The 26,279-nt window shown below is 53.2% G+C and overlaps 2 protein-coding genes across 4 annotated transcripts in view; both read left to right on the top strand.

The window, feature by feature from the left end:
• LRRC20 (leucine rich repeat containing 20) overlaps positions 1 to 26,051 on the top strand; it is a 56,635-nt gene extending 30,584 nt beyond the window's left edge. For all 3 annotated transcript variants that reach the window (XM_028151403.2, XM_008145423.3, XM_054729012.1), the window contains exons 3-5: positions 4,326 to 4,475; positions 18,871 to 19,038; positions 23,693 to 26,051. In XM_028151403.2, the coding sequence (XP_028007204.1) occupies positions 4,326 to 4,475; positions 18,871 to 19,038; positions 23,693 to 23,847 (473 nt within the window). In that variant the 3' untranslated portion in view covers positions 23,848 to 26,051. The remainder of the gene's footprint in view (positions 1 to 4,325; positions 4,476 to 18,870; positions 19,039 to 23,692) is intronic.
• LOC103289562 (coiled-coil domain-containing protein 22-like) lies at positions 8,563 to 18,934 on the top strand. The gene is made up of 2 exons (XM_054729011.1): positions 8,563 to 11,672; positions 18,871 to 18,934. Exon 1 carries the CDS (start codon positions 8,563 to 8,565, stop codon positions 10,441 to 10,443), a length of 1,881 nt encoding a protein of 626 aa, XP_054584986.1. The 3' UTR covers positions 10,444 to 11,672; positions 18,871 to 18,934.
• Positions 26,052 to 26,279: the final 228 nt, after the last annotated feature.

The following is a 26,279-nucleotide window of genomic DNA, read 5'->3' on the forward strand; positions in this document are numbered from 1 at the left end:
AGGGAATGGACATGAAGCAGTTTTCTTCTTGTGCACAGATGGGAAGATGACTGGGCAAGGCTGAGATTTGTTCCAGCATGTCTGGAGACTTGGCTGTCCATATTCTTGTCCCAGGGATCATGGAGAACCATTCCCAAGAGCCTCTCAGCAGTGATTGGAGTCCACGTGCTGAGTTAGCGCGGGATATGTTTGCAGGAATCCTTGGGGGCCTTTGCCATCAATGGAAGCCAGACTGTTCTGAGTAGGAACTTTGTGGTGCACCCCTCCCCCCACATCTACACCGGCCTTGGGTAGGCAGTTCTGAGGTTAAAGGATGGAGGGAATAGATGGAGTCCCCAGTAACAAAAGAAAATCATAGAGAAGTCACAGGACACAGTGTGGAACAGTGCCTGGCACACAGTAGGGTCTTGGTTCCTCTTTCACAATCTGCTGCTTGCCTTACTATTATTATTTTTAAAGCATCCAAGTATGATTGTTGTTTGTTTGTTTTTTGCATTCAGTTATCCTAACTGTATAAAATTATTTTATACAGTTAGGTTTGTTGATCTGTTCCTTTGTGATTCTTTTATAGCTCCTAGATATAGAAAGTCATCCTCACATAAGAGGTTGTATAAATGTTAAATTCTGTTTTGCTTTGTATTTTTTGCTTTGATTTAAAAAATATTTAGAGTGTAATTTGATATAGAGTATGTTTTGATTTTTAGGTTATTGAGAGTCGCTCTTTTTTTGTTTTCCCAAAATTGTTAATTGGTTGGCTATTCTAACATCAGTTATTAATCCTTTCCTGATTTTTTTGTGAGGCCTCCTTTAGCATTTATTAAATTATGACATATTATTTATGGACCAAATGGGCTATCCATTTTATTTCTATGATCTATTTTCCCTATGACCCTCTTTTGAAATAATTGTAGCCTTGCAATATTGGTTACCATCCATCTTTTTTTCTTATAGAGTCATGCTTGCTCATTCCCCCAGTTGAAATTTAAAACCATTTCATAAGTTAAAAAACCAAAAAACATTTTGGGATTTGAGTAGGAATTACATTAAACAATCTATAAATCAGTTTCTTTAAAAATCAACATTATTTCAATATTTTGACTTGTTATCAATGAACATGTTATAGCTTCACACACAAATCAATTTTTAAAAACATTTTTTGTGAGCTGTTCTTCTTAATATTACTCAGATCCATTTTTTCATTATTACCATCACTGTATATTTTATATTATTGTTGCTGTTCAGAATAGGATCCTTAAAAACTATATTTTTATTGCTGGCATATAGGATATCATTGAGTTTTGCATGTTTATTTGGATCAGCCACTTTGCTGAAGTCTGTTTCATGTGCGTTGTCAGATGACTTTGGGTGTCTGGGTTACACAGTCATTGCAAATACACATAATAATAATCTTGTCTGTTTCCAGTGTTTACTAGTATGTTTTCTATTTCTTTGGACAGAACTCCTAAGACCATGTTAAGGGAGGCTGGTGGTGGCAGGCATCCTTTCTGGCTCTTTGTTTTAAAGGGACAGCTTCTGATGTTTCCCTTGGTGTTGCTCCTAGCTTGGAGATCTGCCGCTTCCACCCAATGGACTGATAGGATTTACAGCCACCACAACCATCCCTTTGAGCCATTTGTGCTCTGGCACCAAGCACTCGGGACTCGTTGTTTGGGAGGGTTTGTTCTTTCTAGAATCCCCAGCCTACCTCACACTTGGAGCCCGCAGAGCTGGTCCAGGTCCAGCCCTGATCTCTACTGAAAGCCTGGCTTCCTGGGATTGGGTCCCCGCTGCAGACTTCGCAGCCTCTTCTGCCATCCTCCCCTGCTGATATAGGAGCTGGTGGTTATGGCAGCAGGGCTGCGCTCACTTAGCACAGCCTGGACCAGAGGAGGCAGGAAGACGCTTCTTCGCAGATGCCCTACAGAGGACCCCTGTGGACCCTCAGTCATCTGGACTTCTGTCTTTACCCCTCGTGCCCCCTTCCTTTTCTCACCAACTCAGGGAGGTCACCAATGCCCTGCCCTGCTCCAAGCCTGCTAGACCTCTGCTGGCACCGTGCTCTGTGGTCTTTCCAATCCAGTGGGAAAGCAGAGAGAAAAAGGGGTCAGTACAATACAGGCTGAAGAGGTTTCGTTCGCACACTACGAGACCAAGAGGCTGGAGCATCTCACTGCAGTGAGAGGGCTTCTTGAAGGAGGTGACACGAGCTGGTCTTGGAGCAGGAGTAGAAATTCTGTGAGGCAGATGAGGGAGAAGGGCTTCTATTCCGACTGTTCCTATAGGCTTCGCATTATGGTTGCTGTTCACAAGCGGATCTTTATAAACTTCCTTTTCTTGCTGGTATATAGGGATGTTACTGATTTCTGTGCATTTAATTTGGAACAATCTTCAAAGGCTCAGGGGCCTGGGGGAAGCCTGGCCTCTTTGGGAAAAAGACAAGAGTTTGCTGAGAGGGAGATGGGGCAGTGTTTTCTGAGTTGGTGAGTGAGTGTCCTGGGGTGCAGGGGTTAGGAGGGGGTCACCAGTAATGGGGGCACTTGGGGAAGGAGAAACAACATCTGTAGCATTACCTCTGCATTCCTGCCCGGCAGGTTGTGAGTACATTTAGTACTTTGTATCACATTTACTTTTCCTGACAGCCTTGCTAGGGGATAATGATACCCCCCATTGTACAGATGAAGAAACTGAGGCCCAGGGCACTTACATGACTTAGATGAACCTCATCTCTTAGCCTTCATACTTTCAGTGTCTCCCTGCTGCCATATATATAAAACAGTTTTATTGACATATAATTCATATACCCTACAATTTAGCCATTTAAAGTATACAGTTTAGTGGTTTTAGTATATTCATAGATTTGTGCAGCTATCACCACAGTCAAATTTTAGAACATTTGCTTACCTTCACCAAAGAAACCTTCACCACTTCATCTCCATCTCACAATCCTCCGATGCCCCCAGCCTTATGTAACCAGTAATCTACTTTCTGCCTCTATATATTTGGCTATTCTAGACATTTCATATAAATGGTCTCATATAGTATATGGTCCTTTGTGACTGGCTTATTTCACTTAGCATAATGTTTTCAAGGTCCTTTGGTATTGTAGCATATATTGGTACTTCATTTCTTTTTATTGCTAAACTTATTCCTTTTTATGGAGATACCACATTTTGCTTATCCATTCAGCAGTTGTTGGACTTCTGGGCTGTTTCTATGTTTTGGCTGTTATGGAAAACTAGAGGCCTGATGCCTGAAAATTCATGCACTGGAGGGGTCGGGGCGGGGGGGCGGTCCCTCAGCCCGGCCTATCCCTTCTCATAGTCTGGGAGCCCTCAGGGGTGGGAGGCAACCCAGAGATCAGGGGAAGGTGACGCCCCCATCACATCTCTGCTGCTGCCACTGCCAGCAGTGCAAGCCTCGGCCAGCCCTGGTTACCTGAGCCTCGGGCTGGCCCTGGGCGTCTGGGCAGCCACCATCTGAGGCTTGCCTGTGCCTCCGGCCGGCCCTGGGCGGCTGGGGGGCTAAGGGGACTAGGGGACTCCAGAGGCAGGCGCGAGGCACGGCCGGACCCGCCTGGGAGCGGGCCTGGCCATGCTGTGTGCCTGATGCCCTGGTGAGGCTGAGGGGACTGGGCACCGTCATCTTGTGGCTGTGGGCTCCGCCATCTTTGTGAGGACATGACGGTCAATTAGCATATTCCCTCTTTATCCTTAGATGGGATAGGATGCGGCTATGCGCATCCACATGTGGTGTGTTTTTGTGTGGACACCTGGTTCCATTTCTCTCGGATGTACACTACAAGTGGAATTGCTGGCCATAGGTAATTCTTGAACTGCCAACAACCCTGCACACAGCTTCCTTGCTGCCTCTTGTACAGGCTTTCTTACCGTCAGAGTGACAGGACTGGGAAGGTCACTGTCTGTGTGAATTGCCTGTTTTCAAAGAAGTAGACTGTTACCAAGTACTCACAAGACTGCAGCTTCACTGCGGAGTCTTTGATGATTCCTTAGGGACTTGTGGACTTGGCAGGGCCTCAAGGGCATTGCCACGAATGCTGGTCATCGCTGCGCTGGCAGAACCCTGCCTTCCACATCCTGGCTAGTAGGCTGTGGTAATGGAGAGAGTGTGAGGTAGGGACAAGTGGGATTAAGGGTGATGAAGGCTCCTAGAAGAGAGAGAGCAGGGTTTCAAGCCTGGCATAGGGGAGACAGGTGGGAGAGCAAGGAGGCTGGGAGGGTGGACCGGGTCGGGTCCACATGGTTTGGGGCAAGTCCTCGGGCAGCTGTGGCTGCTGACTCTGGTCTGTCTCTGTTCTTTGGCTGCAGATCTGGCCGAGTGCAAGCTGGTTTCTTTCCCCATCGGCATCTACAAGGTCTTGCGGAATGTCACCGACCAGATCCACCTCATCACGCTGGCCAACAACGAGCTCAAGTCCCTCACCAGCAAGTTCATGACCACGTTCTGTCAGCTTCAAGGTAGGCCCTGGTCAGCTCAGCTCAGGGGGGCATGGCCAGCCCTCGTCCTCAAGCTCTGACACTCTTGGGAGGGTGACAAGGGCCAGCCCCGTCAGCTGGACCTGGGAAGTCATTGCCAGGGGGAGGCTTTGCGGATGGACCTGTGTCCTTCCCGAAGCTTGGAAACCTCTGTCACGTCTGCCTAGCTGGCTGTGAATCAGATTGGTAATGGTCGAGGTGTGGGTCCTGGAGTGATTCTCTTATTCTGAGCAGACCAGCGGGGTATTTGGGGTCTTGAGGCCCAGACGTATTTCTTGGTAGACTTGAACAGGCCCCCTTCTGGTCCCCCAATCTGGCATTGTTCTCCTGTGCTGCTCTCTCAGTTCAGGAGTGACAGATTCCAGAATGTTGGTGTTTCCTCTGCTGGGCACACACAGAGCAAGTGGATGGGGGGCTTGGCAGGGAGATGGGCAGGAGGCCAGCAGGTGGGTGTTATTGATTCTTTTGAAGTGGCTCCTCCGGAGGGACAGCAGCGTGCAGGTGCCACTGCAGTGCTTGTCCCCCTCTCCACAGAGCAGTCCCTCCATCCTTCTGCAAGAGTCCCGGGCCACTCAGCCGGCCTGGGATGGAGCTGCGACCTGGGCACGTGGCATGTGCTTTCAAAGTGGTGGAGCGGGAGAGCTGGGGAGAGCACAAGAGGCATGACCCTCCTGCCTTCTAGAATTCTCTATGCTAGAAGCATGGGAAGGGTCTAAGAGCCTGTGGAGAGAAACAAGTTTGTAAAATGGAAACGGGGGAACAGAGGGACTCGAGCAAGCCTATCTCATACAGCTGATTTTAGACTTCCCAGGGAAACCACAGGAGGGAGCCACAGGCAGGACCTGGAAAGACCCACCGAGGTGCAGACTCAAGGGCAAGAAAGTGAGATTGGTCTGTGCAGTCGTTTCTGAGTGAAGCTCACAGGGCTCATATCCTAATATGTAAAGAGCCAGGGTCCATCATGACCTAAACGTCCGGACGGATGACCGAACACCAGGCTAGGATCCCAGCCAGCGTGGCGGAAGTCGGTCCTGGGTCCTGGCGATGTGGAGGAAGTCGGTCCTGGGTCCCAGTCGGCGTGGCAGAAGTCAGTCCTGGGTCCTGGCGGCCCACGGCGGGAGTCGGTCCTGGGTCCCGGCCGCCCATGGTGTGGCGGCGGGAGGGAGCTGTGGGCCCCAGCTGTGGGAACGGAGCCATGCTGCCATTGGACTGGCCTCTGGGTCCCTCCCTGCACCCGCAGGCTCCGGGGAACCAGAGCCATGCTGCCATTGGACTGGCCTCTGGGTCCCTCCCTGCACCCGCAGGCTCCGGGGAACCAGAGCCATGCTGCGATGGGACTGGACCCTACCCGATGGACCCGGATTGTGAGAGTATGCAGGCTGGGCTGAGAGACCTCCCCAAGTGCATGAATTTTCGTGCACTGGGCCTCTAGTTTTTACATAAAATAAAAGCGATCAAACACTAGATTTAGCCTGAGGGCCACTGGTTGGGAGAATCCCCCATAAATATTAGAGCTATTTCTGAACCCCTCATTTCAGGGATGAAGAAGGAAGGTCAGGGAGAGAAGGGACGTGCCTGGGGTCTCAGAGCAGTACACCCTGGTTGCCCACCTCGCAGGCCAGGTGCCTCTCCAGGACACCTGCATGAGCTCACGGGTCCTCCAGAGCTGTATCCAGCCCATTGGAATGGGATGTTTGCTTTCCAGAGGGAGATGGAATGATGGACCATGGATGGTGGGGGTGGGTGAGCCCCTGGAGGGGCAGTCAGGCAGGGGGGCTTCCTTTGGGTGAGAGGAGTTCATTTGTACTTTTTCCTTCATTCACCCTGCCCTGCACTCCTGCTGCATCCCAGACCTGCGGGAGGCTCAGAACAAAGGCCACGAGAGCAGGTCTCCCACTGAAGGAGCCCAGGGTCGCGGAACAGACTCACCAACAACACTGAGTGCTGTGACACTAGTGTGGACAAAACACGGGGGCTGCCGGGCCGAGGAACAAAATCTTCCCGAGAGCAGCAGGGCAGTGGGCTGGGTGTGGAAGCAAGGATTTGACATTCAGCAGCGCCTTGCGGGATGAGTACCAGGCCCTCTCAGGGAGACCACGACGGGTGTCAGAGAAAAGTGCTTAGAGCCCCATGCAGTCGTGCCTCGGCCCTGGAAATATAGTCATTACAGTACCCCTTGGGTCAGAAGTCTGTTGAAGGGTACAGTTTGAACTCCCTCCTGTGCTGGCTGCGGCTCCTGATGCCCCCACACGCCTTGGATTACCAAGGATGGCCGTGTGCCCAGCAGGAAGGGGCTGGAGCTGAGGACCAACCTGGCTCCCACAGAGAGCTCTGAGTCCCAGCCTTTGTCGTAGCTTCTCTTTCAAATACGAAAACCCTCACATCTTATGTGTGAAGAGGAGGCTTGAATAAGATTTTCTGGGCTCCTCACAGCCTGCCAGTGTCCTGACCAAGGAGGGGCTGCTTGGGTGTTGAGGAGAGAGCCATCTGTGAACTCCCTGCCTGCCGAGTTGTCTCCTGTGGGCACCCTGGGGATTGTCTGCTAGGCTCATGGCCCCTCAGAGCAAAGTCTTACTATTTATTCATTTGCTTGTTTGCAGTTATTAGCCTGCTTGTTTATTTGTTTATCTTTGTATCTGCTTGTTTATTTATCCTTGCCCGTTGATATATTTTTTTTTTTAGAGAGAGAGTGGAAGGGAGGGAGGGAGAGCGAGAGCGAGAGAGAGAGAGAGAGAAAGAGAGAGAGAGAGAGAGAGAGAAACATCAACGTGAAAGAGGCACATTGATTGGTTGCCTACCGCATGTGCCCTGACTGGGGTTTGGAGATCGAATCTGCTACCCAGGTATGTGCCCTTGACCAGGAATCAAACTGGTGACTCTTCGGTACACAGGCCAATGCTCTATCCACTGAGCAACACCAGCCAGGGCAGAGCAAGGTCATCCTTAAATGATTCCATCCCCTTTATGTCCTTCACCCATTTTATGACAAGAAAACGCAAGAAAGACCTGGGAAGGACAGTGGCAGAAATGGAAAAGTTGAGTTTTAGAGAGAGTGAAGGAGGGAGCGGGGAGAGAGGGAGAGACATCGATATGAGAGAGAAACATCCACTGGTTGCCTCCTGCACACGGCCCGACCGGGAATCAAACCCACAACCCGGGAATGTGCTCTGACCAGGAATCGAAGCTGCCACCTTTTGGTGGAGGGGTGGAAAGCTTTACAGAGGAAGAAGGGAAGGCTTCGGGTGTGCCCTGATTGGAGGCCATTGGCCTGGGGATTCTGGAGGCAGGCCTGCTAGCCGTGGGGCATCCTGTGTGATGGGTTAGGGCAGTGATGGCGAACCTATGACACGCATGTCAGCACTGACACGCGTAGCCATTTCTGATGACACGCAGCCGCATGCTGAGGATGAAACATTTGCGACTAGAGTCTTGGAGTTAGTTTTTTCCTCAAAGTGACACACTACCCGAGTTATGCTCAGTTTTTTGGCGAAGTTTGACACACCAAGCTCAAAAGGTTGCCCATCACTGGGTTAGGGTGTGTATTTGGCTTTCTCTGCTTGGTGCTAAGTTGGAAGTGGGGACAAAGGTTAGGGAAACTGTCAGCAATCAAGCCATTGGGTCCAGTTGTTAGAGAGGGCATTGTTTGGTTCCTAGGATTGTTGCTAGGGAGAGCAGTCTGACTTCCCAGGAGTCTGACTTACGCAGACAGCTTCCTGAGCCGTCACTGTTAGGATGGGTTGGTTTCCTGGGCAGGTTGTGGGTCAGAGTTCTGTTCCTATAGTTGGTCTGGCCATTGCCTGTGTGTATATTCCGTTTCTCACAGCCTGTCTTTCAGTGTACTTCAGCAGTTCCTCACGGGCGCCTGTTCTACGCCCGGCTGTGGGCGTGAACCGGTGAGGAATAGCAGGAGAGCCCACATGCACTGGGTGCATGCTGCGGGTTTTACATATGTTATCTCATCCAGCCCTCATAGCACCCGATATTTGAGAAGGCTAAGAAAACTGAGACCTAGGTTCGCTTGCTGGGACCCAGCCCTGGACCCAGCCCCAGACTGGGGCGCAGCTTCACCATGGAGGAGGCAGACCGAATCCTCATCCGTTCCCTGCGCCAGGCCGGCGCGGCAGTTCCTCCGGAAGTGCAGACCCTGCGAGCCTTCACCCCTGAGCTGGTTGTAGAGGCCGTTGTCTGCTGCCTGCGTGTGATCAGTCCTGCTGTGGGCTCCGGCCTCAGCCCCCTGCTGCCTCTCGCCATGTCTGCCCGTTTCCACCGGGCCATGAGCCTGGCTCAGGCCTGCACGGACTTGGGCTATCCTCTAGAGCTTGGCTATCAGAACTTCCTCTACCCCAGTGAGCCTGACCTCCGGGACCTGCTTCTCTTCTTGGCTGAGCGTCTACCTGCCGATGCCTCCAAGGACGCAGACCAGCCTGCAGGTGACTCAGCGATCCTTCTCCGGGCCATCGGGAGCCGAATCCGGGACCAGCTGGCCCTGCCCTGGGTTCCACCCCGTCTTCGCACTCCTAAGCTGCAGCACCTCCAGGGCTCGGCCCCCCAGAATCCTTTCCATGCCAGTAAGCTGGTCGTGCCTGAATTGAGTTCCACAGGAGAGTCCCGGGAGTTCCAGGCAAGTTCCCTGCTCCTACCAGCCCCCACGCAGGTGCCTCGGCCTGCTGGGAGGGTGGCCTCGCTCCTCGAATGCCATGCCATCCAGCTCTGCCAGCACACAGCCCGGGACCACCCTGGGGACAAGGACTGGGCCCACCGGGCATCCTGCCTCCCGACACAGGAGGATAGGCGGGCTCAGCTGCAGCGGCTGCAGAAGCACCTGGCTGAGCATCTGCGTCAGACCTGGGGCCATCTGGGGCCCCCCCCACAAACCCAAGACTTGGGAGAGCTGCTGCAGGCCTGGGGTGCTGGGACCACGACTGGTGCGCCCAAGGGCTCCCGCTTCACACATTCAGAGAAGTTCACCTTCCATCTGGAGCCCGAGGCCCAGGTGGCCCAGTCAGATGTGCCAGCCACCTCCTGGTGGCCTGAACCAGACACGTGGGCAGCTCAAGAGCAGGAGCTGGAGGCTCTTCGGGAGCTGCTGAATGGAGTGAACCATAACATTGAAGAGGTTGAAGCCAACATGAAGACTCTGGGAATCAGCCTTGTGCAGATGGAGACCTGGTGTCGGCAGATGGAGCTCAGCACAGCCGAGAGGGAGCAGGCCCTGCACCTGAAGCGCCAGGCGGTGCAGCTGCTGCCAGACGGGGCTGCCAACCTTGCCAAGCTACAGCTCGTGGTAGAGAGTAGTGCCCAGCGGGTCGTCCATTTGGCGGGCCAGTGGGAAAAGCACCGGGCCCCGCTCCTTGCTGAGTACCGCCACCTCCAAAAGCTCCAGGTTTGCAGAGAGCTGGAATCCTCTCGACGGCTGGCAGAGATCCAGGAGCTGCACCGGAGTGCTCGGGCCGCTGCTGAGGAGGCCCGCAGGAAGGAGGAGATCTATAAGCAGCTGGTGTCCGAGCTGGAGACCCTGCCCAGAGATGTGTCCCGGCTGGCCTATACCCAGCGCATCCTGGAGATTGTGGGTAACATCCAGAAGCAGAAGGAAGAGATCACTAAGACCTTGTCTGACACAAAGCAGCTTCAGAAGGAAATCCACTCCCTGTCTGGGAAGCTGGACCGGACATTTGTGGTGACTGATGAGCTTGTGTTCAAGGATGCCAAGAAGGATGATGCCGTGCGGAAGGCCTACAAGTACCTAGCTGCCTTGCATGAGAACTGCAGCCAGCTCCTCCAGACCATCGAGGACGTGGGTACCCTCCTGCGGGAGGTCCGAGACCTGGAGGAGCTGATTGAGACTGAGATGAGCAAGAAGACCCTCAGCAACCTGGAGAAGATCCAAGAGGACTACTGGGCCCTTTGCCAGGAGAATGCAGGCCTCCAGGGGCAGGTCCAGGAGACCTGAGGGGCCCCCGCAGAGGTCTCCCCCACCCCCGGCCTCAGCAGGGATTTGAAGTGTTGGAGGCGATGGCCAAGCACTTGCCCTAGCTGTTCCCTGTGCTTGCTGTCCAGTCCTCCCTGCTGGGGTGACTCCTGTCCATCTGACCCCAATCCTTATCTGGGGTGAACGGCCAGAGACTGGGAGCTTGGCTGAAGTTTACTGGGGGTTGGGGCCTTGGATCCCAAATAAATGAGGGACTCTGTCAAAAAGAAAGAAAACTGAGACCTCGACCTGGTCCTTGAGGAGCTCCTGGTCTCTCAGAGGCGTCGGGTGTGTAAGCAGACAGCCACCTTATTGTGTGAGGGGTGACACAGCAGACGGTTGCTCAGCCCCATGTTCTTCCCCCACTTCCTGCTTTGCTTCCGCCCACTGCGTTACTTTTCTCTAGCTGCTGGCACTTAGCAGATGGGAGGGGAGAGAAGGGGTACAGGCCTGGGAAGGCGAGGTAGACAGTGAAGCTTTGCCGCAGGCAGTTGGGCTCTGACGTCTTGATTTTAGTCTGGGATCAGGCAGATCTGCTCTGATGGGTTCCCTCAGCACAGCCCGCCACTGCAATAGCAGGTCTAGGAGAGTCCATCTCACTGAGTTATCCACAGGGCAGCTGCCAGTTGCCGAGGACCAAGAGTCCCTACCTGATGCTGAGGCAGTGATAAGGCTGTGACCTTCTGCATTGGTTTTTGCTGTCAGCCCACAAGGGCATCTGGGGCTACCTGGCTGAGCTCAGTGGGGAAAAGGCCAAGCTGTTCGTGACCCCTGCTTGTGTGCTTGCAGACAGGGGCTCAGCCCTCTCTCGCAGAGAATTAGAAGAACCCAAGTGCCATAGCCCTCAGCATACTTCGGATAGAATCCCAGAGATAGGACTACCAAGGCCAGCGGGCGAGAGTGTTTTAAGAGAGCACGGTGTACACCATGAAGTAGTCATCGAGCACGACCTGACCCTGAGCCCGGGGCCCGCCAGGTGAAGAGCAGCCTTGTCTGTGGTCAGGCTGAACCAGGACCCACCAGATGAGAGGCTGGTTGTTGGGTGTGGAAAGCACAGACACCAAGTTCGAGTCCAGTTCTGGAGTGTGACGTCTTCCACTTCCCTGTAGATCCGTGCTCCGTGCTGACCTTGGCTCTCGGACCCTCGGCTGCAGATAGGCGCAGCCTTTGGGGAGCCCCAGCAGGAGAGCAGAGGGAGAGTGGATAGAAAGGTCAGTGCATTTATTCTCCTGGCCACCTCCCTGTGAGGTCCTCCTCGGGCTAGCTGTGCCCCTTGTCCGGAGGTCACTTTTCTCAAGGCAGCTTCAACATGACTCTCTCTTTCCGGGTGGTGACAGCTCCCTGCTCATACCCCTGGGTTACTGCATGATCCCTTGAAATTCCACTACAGCCTCGCACAGCTTTGGAAATACTTTTTGTTGCAAATAAACTCTCCTTGAGTTAATTTGAGTGTGCCAGCTCTTTCCAGTGGGGGCCCTGACTGATGCTCTCTGCAACTTAGTAGCTGCATCCCCAGCGCTGTCCAGTGCCGTACCTGGCACAGAGTCGTGGGCGTTACCCACTGAGCAGGTGAATGAATGACTTCCTACCATGTGGTCAGCAGAATAATGACCCTCCCAAAGATATCCACATCCCAGTTCTTGGAACCTGTGACTATGTTACCTTTCATGGCAAGAGAGACTTTGCAGATGTGATTAAGTTAAGGCCTAGAGACCAGGTGATACCCTGGGTTGAGTGAGTGGGTCCAGTGTCATCACAGGGTCCTTAGAAGGAGGCAGGAGGGCCAGAGTCAGAGAAGTCGATGTCCCAGCTGCAACAGAGACTGGATGATGTGGTTCCAAACCTCCAGAGGCTGGAGATGTCAAGGAACAGATTCTTCGCTAGACCCTCCAAAAGGCACACAGCTCTGCTGACAATGTCTCCCTTTACAGATGAGGAAACTGAGGCAGAGAGCGTGTAAGTAACTTGCACGAGGTCACAGTGAAAAAGAAGGGGTTGGGACTGCGGGTCCAGATCCACAGAGCTCCTTTATAACTACTAATAGGATTAGAGAATATGCAACTTGCCTTTTTTGTTTGTTTGTTAATCCTTACCTGAGGATATTTTTCCATTGATTTTTAGAGAGAGTGGAAGGGAGGGGGAGAGAGAGAGAGAGAGAGAGAGAGAGAGAGAGAGAGAGAGAGAGAGAGAAACATCAATGTCAGTAAGACATATTGATTGGTTGCTTTCTGCATGCGCCCCAACCCGGACCGGGCATTGAGCCTGCAACCGAGGTACGTGCCCTTGAGCAGAATCAAACCCAGGACCCTTCAGTCCGAGGGCCAATGCTCTAGCCACTGAGCCAAACCAGCCAGGTCATTACCTGCCTTTCTTACTTAGCAGTACGTTTTAGAAATTGGTCCGTGTTGGACAGTGACAACTGCCTTACTCTTTTCACGGGGGCAGAATGGTCAGCACGGCATTTTAGTTTGTTGCAGACCCAGTTAGAACAGTTTTCTCACCACTTCCCTCTGTCCACCTGAGGAGAGGGTGTGGCTTTTGGAAACTCCCCTCCTGTCTCCTTGCCCCTGTGTCCCCCGGGGGCAGCAGCCGACTTTGTGTGGAGCATGAGCCGTTTGAAGGACGCTTTTTGCCACAGCTCACTGGCTGACCCTGCCCTGCACCCGGGCCCTTGCAGGCAGCAACACAATTGCTTATCGATGTGGGTGTGGCACCCAAGGCCCTGACTGATCCTCGGTGGATAGGTATTTTTGGAGTTGGCGCATCCCCTTGCTGCCTGGCTCCATAGTTACGGCCGGCCAGCCTCATCAGTTCCTTAAGGAATCAGTCGGCCTCCTTTCTCCTCTGGGGTCAGTCTGAGGCTTCCGAGTCAGCCTTGGCAGTTGTTCAAGATAAGGAGGATGCGGAAGTAATATCAAGAACTTGGGGAAGGGGAGGTCCATTTAACAGACACCCGAAACCACAGTTTAAAGAGATAGTAAATAAGGGACTATCGTGAGGGGCTGCTCTCAGGTTGGGGGCGGTGTTGGGAGAGGCTGGAGTAGGGTCTTCTCCCAGAGACGCTGTCGATCTGGAAGCCCAGGCTGTTTGGCTCTGAACCTTGGTGTAAGAGAGCAGGAAGAAACATCTGGAGGCCCCTCATGCCACCCCCTGGGACCAGAGCTCCTCAGCCCTCTCTCCAAGAGAGAAGGTAGCAAGACCCTGGGCATTGTTGTGACCCCAACAATGAAAAAGAATGTGTTGTGCCCCCAGGGGTGAGAAGCAAAGCTAGATGTGGCTGTAACCATGTTGAGTTGGCAGCTCAGCACATCAGCCCATCAGGTGGCTGGGCTATTGGCCACATTTTTGTTCTTTCTCTGAAATGGGAACAACAGAGAAAACCTCAGGTACCTAGGTTGAGGTGACATTAAGTCCCAGGAGTTAGTTAAGACTGGGACTTTGACAGCGATGGGGGCATCTCTCCCAGGGAACCTACCTTTTTTGCCTTTCCCTGGTGAGGGGGCCTGCAAGCAGTTCCATGGTCTGCTTTCCCCTCAAAACCTACCAGGTTTATCATGAACAAGTCTGCACTCATAAGTTTGGTTTTTTTTTTAAATATATTTTTATTGATTTTTTGCAGAGAGGAAGAGAGGGGGATAGAGAGTTAGAAACATCATCGATCAGCTGCCTCTTGCACACCCCCTACTGGGGAGTGCCCGCAACCAAGGCACATGCCCCTGACGGGAATCGAACCTGGGACCCTTGAGTCCCCAGGCCGACGCTCTATCCATGGAGCCAAACCGGTTTTGGCACTCATAAGTTTTTGACAACTTAGAAATGGACCAGTTCCTTAAAAACCACAAACTACCAAAACTCAAGCAAGATGAAATATCCAATCTGAATAGCCCTATAACCATCAAATAAATTGAATTCATAACTACAATGACCCTAAAAAGAGAAATCTCTAGGCGCAGATGATTTTACTGGAGAAGTCTAGCAAACTCTTAAACAAGAATTAACATCAGTTTTACATAGTCTCTTCCATAAAATAGAGGATACACTTTCCCACCCATGCTACACAGCCAGTATTGCTTTTATTTCAAATCCAGATATGAACAAGACAAAAATAAAATGAAAACTGCAGACCACTATCTCACATTAAGACACAAAAATTCTCAGCAAAATATTAACAATCAAACCCAGCAGCGTATGAAACAAATTATATGCCATGACCAAGTGGTAATTATCCATTTTTTCAGATGTGCAAGGCTGGCTCAACATTTGAAAATCAGCCAGTTACCTATCATATATATTGACAGAGAAAAAGCATTTGACAAACTCCAACACCCATTTATGATTAAAAAAACAAAAACAACTCTTGACAAACTAGGAACACAGGAGAAGTACCTCAATTTGGTAAAGAACATCTATAAAAATCCCACAGCTAACATCAGACTTGATGATGAAATGCTTTACCTGTAAAATTGGGGACAGGCAAAGATGTCTGTCCTCATTTTGAAAGTTCTAACCACTGCAATAAGATAAGAAAAACAATTAAGGCATATAGATGGGAAATGAAGAAATAAAACTCTATTTGTGATGTAATTGTCTACATAGAAAACCCCAAGGAATCTACAAAACAAACAAAACAACCCTCCTAACTCAGCAAGTTCCTAGGATATAAGATCAACATAAATTCTTAGACAAGGTCATGCACACATCCTCGAAATGGCTTTTCTCCCTGAGATAAATCCATGATCTTCCCAAGGTCGCTGAGGCCTTGCATAACTTGGTTCCAGCCTCATTTCTACCACTTTCCCCCTCTCTCCCCTCTGATTGAGTTAATGATGGACTCTGTGAAAGCAAACACTGCAGGGGAAGGGGACAGAAATGATGGGAGAAGATCCTACGTTAGATAGGATGACATTTAAGCAAAGACACGAAGTGATGTAGCAGAGCATTCTAGAAAGAGGGAACTACAGGGGCCAAGACCCCAAGGCAGCAGCATGCTCGGAGTGTTTGAGGAAACGCCGTCTGGCAAAGGCAAGTTTGGGAAGCACTGGACTTGGTGTTCTCCAGCATCCCTTCCAACACTGACCTTGGAACGGTGACCTGGACAGGGATGTCTTCTGGGTTAAGGCGTGGCTGTCTAAGGACCTGGCTGCTGGAGGGGTTCTGGGTTTGTGTGGCTCTGCTGATGAGCCTTGTGTTCAGGATGTCCTTGAAAGGGGCATGAGAGGCAGGCAGGTCCCCTGCATTGTCTGTTTTCCTCTTGGCATCACTTATCAAGTATTTGCTGAGTACAGGGAACAAAGATGAATCAGATACAGCCCCCATCAGATGAAATGCAGCATGGCGGAGCTGGGTGCCTGCCGTGGGGCTGACACTCAGGTGGATGGTCCGGAGGGCCCTCAGGCAGGGCTCTGTTCGAACTGGGGAACCCTGGAACTGGCTGTTGGGACCTCAGAGCCCTTTATCTCCCACAACCCCGGCTGCATCGTGGAGGATGCAGAGGGACAAGTGGGCTGACTACATAACTGGTTGGCCCAGAGCAAAATGAAAATGTAGGACCCTGTTCACAGCAGGAGAAAGTACTGTTAAAGGAACATGAAAAGCCTTTTATTTATTTTCCCTCTGTGGCCGCTCTCTTAGTGTGTCATGGTGATTTTCATGTGCTATTTAATGCCCTTCCAAGTCAGGAAAATATTGAAACTTTAAATCATTAGTATGAATTTTACCGTTCTTTATATTGTACAATGCCAGTTTTAAATGCAAATGTCAGAGCATTTGACTCGTATGGGATCATAAAATTATGCCGTTCGGATTTCGTGGCTTGTTTCCAGAGGGTCCTCAAGTGGCCAGAAGGAAACTCCAGCCGGACTCAGGAAGGATGGGAGGAGGAAGACAGGAAGTGCGGATGCTCACAAGTGCCTGCGGTACCCCCAGCTCCCCACAATGAAGGCACACGTGCATGTACCCTCGGGCCTGGCAGTTCACACCACATACAAAACCACCCCACTTCACCCTGGCCAGGGGTAGGACCGCCTCAGGATATGCTCAGTACCTGAGGCCAGGGTGAGCGAGAGGTTTCCTCCTGCCAAGACTCGGCCTCCAGCTGCCGCACAGCGGACACTTTGGTGCTGCCCGCCCCGGGGCAAGGAGTACCAGGGGGACAGCTGCCAACGTGCTCTACCCCAACACACCATGGGCACGTGTGCCGACTGACCCTCCCTGTGCCCAGGCCCCTTCCAGGGATAGAGGGCTGCAACAGTTGCAGGATAGGGGTGAAGAGGGGGAGCCCAGCATGTCCTTGGGGCCTGGGGGCAAGAGAGCTGGCTGCCAAGAACCCATCCTGGGGAGCTGGTGGGAGTCAGGACCTGGTGTATGAGCTGATACTCCATGACCTCGCTCTACTTATAAAACACAGATTCTGCCGAAACCGGTTTGGCTCAGTGGATAGAGCGTCGGCCTTCGGACTGAAGGGTCCCAGGTTCGATTCCGGTCAAGGGCATGTACATTGGTTGCAGGCACATTCCCGGTGGGGGGTGTGCAGGAGGCAGCTGGTCGATGTTTCTCTCTCATCGATGTTTCTAGCTCTCTATCCCTCTCCCTTCCTCTCTGTAAAAAATGAATAAAAATATATTAAAAAAACAAAAAAAAAACCCCCACAGATTCAAGGATAAAATTATTAAGACTTTGTTAGTCCACGCAGACCCAGGGAAAAGCCCCGAGACTGGAGATCTACCTTCGTAAGCAGAAGGCCAGGAAAGACCAAAGAAGGAGGCTGGCCACTCCAGTCTGGTAATTAACAGAGTTTATTAAGGAAAACTTACCTACGAGGCATGTCTTAGGCGGCTGCAAGACTGAATGGATCCCAAAGAATTCTGGGGAGTAAAGCAGGGGAACAGTCACAGGTACTATTCATGAATGCTGCCAGGTACGGGGAATTGCTGCACAGGCTGGACCAGGTCACCAGCACATAACAGGAGGCAAGGGACAGATGCTGATTTACGTCAGAGTGAACATCAGTTACGATGAGACATTCCCCGGCGGCGGGGGGAGGGTTGCAGAAAGCAACTGCTGTTCTGGCCCGGGTCCGGCCTGCACAGAGTGGTCACGCCTTGGAACAGCCTCTCGCCACAGACTTCCACGGCGGCAGCACAGAACTTTCCGCCAAAGTGCCAGGCCCTTGTGAGCCTGGGGCCCTGTGTGACTGTGCTGGTCACGGGCCCATGACGCCAGCCTCGGGGAGAAGAGCTGAGGTCGTTCTTCAGGTCACTTGGCATTTCTGAGCCTCATTTCCTTTTTGCCTGACAAGGTGGGAAGGCTCACCTGTCAGTTAGCAAAGGAGCGACTCTATAAGGTCACTTGGGGACGGAGCCTGGGAAGCCAGCAGAACCCCAGGCCCTTGTGGGTGCTCTCATGGCGGTTCTGCTGCTCTGTCTCCCCCATTCTCCTGCTGTCCACTGGCTTCCTCTGCTTCCTTAGGTTCCTCCCTGATGTTTACTGAGCACCTACTGTGTGCCAGACATTGTGCCAAGCACTTTGCAGACACGCAGTCTTCACAGCAGCCCTATGCTGTGTTGATAACAATAGCACGTATGAATGCGTACCCTGTACTGGGCACCGAGCCAAGTGCTTTTCCCGTGTTAACAGATGTAACCCTCCAGCAGCCCGATGAGACAGGTACTGCTAGTCCCTTTCTACAGGGGAGGAAGCAGACCTAATGCGGTTAGATAACGGAGTGAACAAGTTGTAGGTGGCACGGTTGGGTGTGAACTCGGGCAGTGGGGGCCCAGGTGCAGCACATTTAGGCCCTGCGTTATGCCACCTCCCTTACCTCATGCCGTGGCTCTGGGTTTCTCACCCCTGCTCCTTGCCCCGGTCCCTGTGGACACTCAGCTTCTCTGTAGAACACGGCGCTTCAGCTTCAGCCTCCACCACCCCAGCCAGCCTTGGGCAGGTCCCAGCAGGGGGCTCCCACCAGCCCCGCTCACCTCCTCACCCTGGTCCCTGCGGGTTGCTGGTCAGCTTTTGGAGTAGCTGCTCTAGGAGCGTGAGCCCATCCATCCTCGTCTGGTCAGCTGCGGGAGTGAGGAGCCCCGGGCTGCCCATCCTGTCCTATCCCATCCAGGCCTGGAGTGGAGGCCTCGGTCTGAGGGAAGAGCCAGCGTGTCCTGACCACCCTCTAGGCTTTGGAATGTCGGGAGAGCCTTCCATTCCAAAGCCAAAAGCAGGGAGCCCAGCTGGAAATGACCCCGCCCGGCGGTGGGAGTTACCCCTCCTCTTGCAGAAACAAACATGAAATGGACACCCTTAGTACCCTTTGGGCCTGGGGCGTCCTTGCTGCCTTCCTGGCCTGGGCAGCTGGCAGCGGCTCTAGGCTGCTTTCCATCTCACCCTCCGTTCTCTTCCTCCCCGACATGGCAGAGCTCCGCCTGGAAGGGAACTTCCTGCACCGCCTCCCCAACGAGGTCAGTGCCCTGCAGCACCTCAAGGCCATCGACCTGTCTCGGAACCAGTTCCACGACTTCCCTGAGCAGCTCACCACCCTGCCAGCGCTGGAGACCATCAATCTGGAGGAGAACGAGATTGTGGGTGAGTGGACACCGCCTCTGCCCCCTACCCCCGTCAGCACCGCCTTCCTCCAACTCCCTTTCCTGAGTGAAGCTCACAGGCTCAAGGGGCACCAGGCGTGGGGCTGTGGAGTCACGTTTTCAGAGACCGGAGCGCAGCGCTGGGCTTTCTGGCCTGAGATGGCTGAGCACAGGGCACTGAACCCGCGAAGGGAACCATCATGAGGCCTTGCCGCCTGCCAGGGGCCGGGTGGGGCACTTGCTGTCACCTGACAGGTAGAAGGCCTCAGCATTCCCCACGGAGAGGCCTGCACTAGCTGGGCCACCTTTGGGCCACAAGCTGTCCCCCTGGCAGCTCTCTGCCATCCGAGGCTGCCCCTAAGACCCGTCAGCTCGGGACTTCTATACATTTACTCCTCCGAGTCCAGGCCTGGCTCGCCCTCCCTGGTCCCCACAGTGCACTCTTCACCATTAGTACACAGGGGCCACTAGGAAACGTTTGGAACACCCTCTCTGCCGTCCCCCAGTCCAATGCTGCCTGTCCCTGTCCCTGTCTCTGTCCAGAGTGCTGGAGAGCAGCCCCCATGCTCGGAATCTCAGAGCTCAGCCTTGCAAGGACCTTTTCAGGGTATAAGGCACTTAGGAACACAGACTCGGGTCTGGACATGGATTTAGGCTTTGGGGAAATGTTCCTTCATTCACCAGCTGCCATTTTTTTATTGCGCAGCTTGCTCTGTGCCAGGCACTGTGCTGGAGACAGAGATGGACAAAGTGTCCTCCCGTTCTCATGGGGCTTGTGTCAAGGTCAGTCACATCCGCTGATACTCAGTGAGCATTGAACTGTGCTCTTGTTTAAACCTCCCCGTAACTTTATGAGGCAGATACTGTTACTCTCCCCAGGTGAGGAAACTGAGGCACGGGGAAGTTCGGTAACTTGGCCAAGGTCATGGCACCTGGGCATGGCACAAGGTCATGCCAACTCAAGCAGTCTTGCTTCAGAACCCCAGCTACTCAGGACAGTGCTTTGCATAAGGAGAGAATCTGTTTGCACATAGCTATAGAGAGCTAGAAAGCCACAAGCCACATAACTGGTTGGAAGGAAACTTTCTCGGGGTGGAGGGGACAGCGCATGCTAGTGAGGCAGGACCTCCTAGGCCAGGTAGGCATTCAGCCCTGCTCCTGACAGCTCACCTCCTGCACCAGAGCAGGGGGGCAGCACCCCGGATGCAAGTACTGGAAGATCGGAGGTGCTCGAACTGGATGTACATTCACATCGTTCGGGGAGATTTACAAAAACCCTGTGCCAAGACCACAGCCCCTGCCAATTCAATCAGAATCTCTGACGGTGGGTTTGGGGCTTGATGGTTTTTGAAACTCCCTAGAATCTAGGGAGATGATCATATAGGGCAGGGGTCCTCAAACTACGGCCCGCGGACCACATGCGGCCCGCCGAGGACATTTATCTGGCCCGCCGGGTGTTTTTGCCGCCGCTGCCTGTCCTGCTTAGCAGCCGACTCGTCCTGGGCCCACAGTGCGCATGTGTGGAATGTGCGCCGCACTCTCCGACTCCCCTCCAGCGGTCTGAGGGACAGTGAACTGGCCCCCTGTTTAAAAAGTTTGAGGACCCCTGGTCTAGGGCCTAGATGATTCTAGTGTGCAGATGAGATGGAACCACCAAGTTGGGTCAGAACCTCCCACCAACAATCCCATTCTATCCCTGAAGAAGCTGTAACCTCCCTTTTCCTCCTCCTCCCAATGACTGTCTGGTGTGTGTGTGTGTGTGTGTGTGTGTGTGTGTGTGTGTGTGTCTACATCAGGAGAGCTCACAGTTGGCCCGGAGCGGGCCTACTTCGTGTAGGAAAGATGTCACAACGTGAATCCAGGTGGGTTTGAGAGTATGTTTATGAAAGCTGGGGACACACAGTGAGACGGAGGAAGGACTTAGGATAGAAGAACAACAGAGGAGCCCTAGCCAGTCTGGCTCAGTGGATAGAGCTTCAGCTCTCAGACTGAAGGGTCGCCAGTTCGATTCTGGTCAAGGGCATGTACCTCGGTTGCAGGTTCAATCCCCAGCCCCTGTTGGGGTGCGTGCAGGAGGCAACCAATTGATGTGTCTCTCTCACATCAATGTGTCTCTCTGTCTTCCCCCTCCCTCCCACTCTCTCTAAAAATCAATGGAAAAAATCAATGGAAAAAATATCCTCAGGTGAGAATTAACAAAGAGAGAGAGAGAGAGAAAGAGAGAGAGAGAGAGAGAGAGAGAGAGAAACAATAGGGGAGAGCCTATCAGTGATGGCGAACCTGACACGCGTGTCAGCACTGACACACGTAGCCATTTCTGATGACACGCGGCCGCATGCCGAGGATGAAACATTTGTGCTCCTGAGGATGAAACATTTGCGACTAGAGTCTTGGAGTTAGTTTTTTCCTCAAAGTGACACACTACCCGAATTATGCTCAGTTTTTTGGCGAAGTTTGACACACCAAGCTCAAAAGGTTGCCCATCACTGGCCTAAGTGGTGCTCTGCTCTGGCTCTCTGGAGGCATATTAGACAGAAGTGAGCCACGGCGGGGCTGCTGTTAGCTCACTGGGAAGTCAGAGAAAAGGAGGGCCTTGGAGACAGGATCAGGGCGTGAGCCTGGGTTGAGCTGCCACTGCCCACTGCTCCCTGGGTTGCAACTCTCTTGGGGACCCTTAGAGTTTAGGAAGAAATAAAATGTTCATGTCCAGGAAGGAGCATGGGCGTGCCCTAGAGTGAGCCTGCACCGAGTCTTTGTCTTCAGGGATTTTCATCTTTTATTTTTCTGCTGGCGAGAATCTTAGGGGAGGGTTACAGCAGAATATTCATCAGCTTTCCAGGTGCGTTTTTAATATGCTGATGCATCAAAATGAGCGCATAGGGGAGTTTGGATTATGCTTTGGTCTGTTTTACTGTTATCGTAGGTCTGTCTGGCTTTAACGTGGTTTTTGCTATTTGTTCCCCAACTTCATCTGTCCTTGGGTTTAGCTGGCACACATGGCGTTAACTGGGTCTTTGTTCTCCGTTTTCCCAGGCCAGGCTGATTTAAGCTATGCGTTCCCTGGTCAGGGAGGAGGGCATGAACCATTTGCTCTCCAGTGTCCTTGGTTGGGAAGATAAGGTCTCGGGATTCACAAGCCGGCTGCAAGCTGCCCAAACGGTTTGGCCTTGTTTCATTTTCTTGTCTCAGTTTCCCCATTCGCTTGCCCGGGAATTTTCCTAGCGTCTTACTGTCCTGCCACATGTGGATTTACCTCCCTCCCCCAGGGTTCCTCTTTCCACTGACCCCTGGGCCCAGGGCCCACAAATCCCCTCGCCTGGCTGTCCTGCAGCACAGCCTGCTCACCTCCATCTTCAGAAGGAGCTTTATCAGTAAGTCACAGGCAGTGGGAGCAGAGCCACAGTACGTGGGCTGGTTCCCAAAGGAGCCATTTATGCCCAAGAACCCTGTGTGCGTGGAGAGGAGCTGGCCTGCGCTCCAGCACCGTGTCCTCGGGAGCCTGCAGTCCTGCCGGGTGGGCGGCAGCGTGGCTCACCAGTGGGGAGCTGCAGGCACTCGCTCAGGTTCAGTGACCTCGCCTTCAACTCATTTTGTTTCCCCAAATCCGGTTTCTCTGGCAGGGCCCTCCCTAACTCATTCCCACCTGGTGGTTATTTGGGAGCTATTCTTTTTTTTTTTTTTTTAGAGAGAGAATTTTTTTAAAATATATTTTTATTGATTTCAGAGAAGAAGGGAGAGAGAAATAGAAACATCAATAATGAGAGAGAATTATTGATCGGCTGCCTCCCGCACACCCCGTCCTGGGGATCGAGCCCACAACCTGGGCATGTGCCCTTGAACGGAATCAAGCCCAGGACCCTTCAGTCCGCAGGCCGACGCTCTATCCACTGAGCCAAACCAGCCAGGGCTAGGAGCTTTTCTTCTTACTTTCCCACTTGTAAGGGAGGTCATCTTTCTCAGACAGTGATCTTAAATGAGCAGAAAGAGTGGTAAAGTTGGGATCGGCTCCTACTGGCTACCAGTAAATCTAGGACAAATTGAGCACCAAGATAATTAAATACAATAATGAATTGTAAGAAACAGGTGTCCATCTTGGTAATAAATGGGTAGATGGGAGAGAAGGGAAGGCCCTTGCCTAGAGTCATGCTGAGGGGCTGCTGGAGTTGGAAAATCACAGTTTTGTAACCAACATGCAGAGCAGAGCAGGCAGGAATCCGCCGTGGATGTTGACCCTAGGGGCAGCGGGTGCTGAATGCGGGTGAGGAGCAGGATATCCGCGTGCTCCTAAAGGGTGTCTCCACATTTTGTTTCTCCATTCATCTGCTGGGGGCACTTGGCTACTGTGAATAGTGCTGCTGTGTACATTTGTGACTGCGTATTTGAGGACCTGTTTGCAGTTCTCTCAGTTCTACCCAGGAGTGGAATTGCTGGGATAAATGGAAGTCCGATGTTCAACTTTGTTTTTAGGATGCTTTTCTGCATGTGGTTGTGGTGCCCTGGGGGGCCCTGATGGCCCCTCATGCAGGGCTGGGCGCCAGGAGCTGAGCCCGTGTGCGGTGGGTGATGGAGAGCTGCTCCCACCGCGTGTCAGCGTCTTCCTGTTCCATCATCTTTCTTGGCCCCGGCCCCCTAATCTGTCCCTCTCTCCCCAACAGATGTGCCCGTGGAGAAGCTAGCCGCCATGCCTGCCTTGCGCAGCATCAACCTCCGCTTCAACCCGCTGAACGCCGAGGTGCGCGTCATCGCCCCGCCACTCATCAAGTTTGACATGCTCATGTCTCCAGAGGGCACGCGGGCCCCCCCGCCTTAGGCCTCCCTCCTCATGCCCACCCAGAAGGGACAGAAGCCACTTGGCCTGGCACCCTGAGGGGAGGGAGCCCCAAGGGCCCGTGGGAGGCCAAGCTTGGAGGGCTGGGGATGGGTGGGCCCAACAGCGCGTGGGAGGGGGTGCAGCGGTCCAGGATAGATAGCTTAGAGCTGTAGAGGGTCCTGGAATGCCCAGAGGAGGAGGCGAGGTGGGGGCTAGAGCCAGGACTCTAGGCATTCATAGCCTCTGTGCAAACTTGGGCAGGCCCCCACCCTCTCTCAGACTTATAATTTCGGGAAAGGGCTAGTGGCAGTGGGTCTCTGCCTCCTTGGGCTCCTTGGAGGCCTTTTGGGGAACACACGCCTCCAAGTCTTCGAATCCTCGGTATCTTCTGAGCTCGCAGCTGAGCATCCCTGAGCATTTCCTGGGCCCCTGTGGGTTGAGGCCTTGCTTCTAGTGCTGAGAGCCAGTCGCTGCCCTGAGACGAACAGAAGACAACCTGCATTTATTTATTGCTTCCTGAGAACCAACCCTTCTCCGTGCCCCATCCTGAGTCCTGTGGATCCCTGGATCAGCAGGAGCCTGAACCGGAAGTTGTGGGAAAGCTGCAGAGAGTGTGCGGACGCTGCTGACAATGTTTACATAGGAGCCCCAGGGCCATCAGGCAGGGGAACTGGGGAGCAGATCAAGTTGTCTCCATCCTTCCACATGATTAAGAAATTGCTGGAGTGACCAGCTGTGCCTGGCACCACCCCTTGAGCTACGGAGAGTGTCCCAGAGAGAAAGAAAGCCATTGGCTGCCTTGTCATTGGTTCACCTGGAGGCAGGCGGCACTATGGACCATTGGATTGTAGCCAGCCAGCCCCTGGTCACCACTCAAAGCCCTGATAACCTCGTCATTTCTAGGCTCTGGACCTGGAGCCTGGCCAGGCATTAGGGTGACCTGCCATCCATGTTTGCTCGGGGCTTTCAGTGCTCACACGGGGACAGGACCGGCACACAGGGACAACCCGTGGCTCCACCAGGTGAGGCCTGGGACAATACCTGTGGTGTGGAGAACCCCTGACCTCTTGATCCTGCAGGTATCTACCTCCCACCTTCTCATCTGTGGAGCAAGCAGATCAGAGCCCACCTGGTCTGGACTTTTGTCGGAGTCTGTGGGAGATGCCTGAGTCCCCAGGACTTGGGGCAAACCAGGCCACCCAAATCCTACTTCCGTGGGCCAGTGGCCACCCTGCCACACTCAGAGCACTGACCCTTTCTCAGAATGATCCCATTCCCTTTCTCATCCCCTTCCCTTCCCCAGCCCGGAGGCTGCCCTGCCCAGGCCTCCTGTCTCTTGGCAAGAAGCTGACAGGTAGGGAGATTGTAGGCCTGTCACCAAGCACTCGAGGACTCAGCGTCCCAGGAGATGCCTGTTCACTCTGCTCATCTCCCAGGCCTGGTGGGTCAAGCTCTGGGAAAAGGGTTTTCAGGGCAAGGAGGCCAGATAAGATCTCCAGGGCTACGAGTTCAGCCGGGGACAAGTGAGGGCTGCAGTCTAGCCCAGCCTGGCTGGGCCCCACTCACCGTGTCCTGGAGTGGGGTTTCTCCTTGTTGAAGAAGGGGTGCATTTGCCTGATATGCAAAAAGGCAGTGTATGGCCAGAGCCTGCACCTCAGTGTGGTCTGCATCAGCACCTGCATCAGCACCTAGAGACAAGGATCCCAGGCCCAATCCCAGACCCCTGGGATCACAGCCTGCACTGCAGATGCCCAGGGATTCCTACAAGCACTTTACTGTTTAAGAAGCATGGCCTGGGGATGGCCTGGGAGTGAAAGGTGGAATTTCTCAACTTTCCCCCAACACCAAGTCTGTGCCCATCCCCCTCCCTAAAGCAGCCCTTCACTCCCACCCGGGGCCTCTTAGATCTTTTCAGTCTGTGTGGCCCTCCCATGAAGGGAGTGACCTGGAGTTCCCAGGAGATGAGGGTTGGATCTGCCCGGCCCTCTGGCCTCCCTTTCTGGTTCACCCCGAATGCCAAGCTGCTCCTTCCCCAGGTCCTCATCTCAGGCCTTTCAGAGGGGCTGTTTCTGGAAGCTGCATCCTACTCTGCTTGGAGCGCGTGCCCTGGCCTCTCTGGGAAAGCTGGGCAGCGGAGAAGCCCCAGATCAGAGCACAGTGTGAGCCCTTAGCTTCAGTCTGCAATAAAGAATGCATTGGTTTCACCTGCCTGGTTGGTGTTTGATTCATTCTCACCGCACAGGCCCCGAAGCCTGGGTGTCAAACCTGCCCACCCGAGAAGAGGAGGGGCTGCCCTTCTGGGTGAAAGCCAGACCGAGGTGATGCCTAGTAGAGTCACAGCGGGACGCATGCCCCAAAGCTGTGCTGCTGCAGAGCAGCTAATCAGCCCTGGGGAGACCCGTATACCTGGGGAGACCCATATACCTGGGGAG

The sequence above is a fragment of the Eptesicus fuscus genome, chromosome 17 (assembly GCF_027574615.1).
Source record: "Eptesicus fuscus isolate TK198812 chromosome 17, DD_ASM_mEF_20220401, whole genome shotgun sequence".
NCBI lineage: Eukaryota > Metazoa > Chordata > Mammalia > Chiroptera > Vespertilionidae > Eptesicus > Eptesicus fuscus.

Bases quoted from the DNA above. Each gene is read 5' to 3' on its own strand.
- LOC103289562 (XM_054729011.1), top strand. From the start codon at position 8,563: ATGGAGGAGGCAGACCGAATCCTCATCCGTTCCCTGCGCCAGGCCGGC.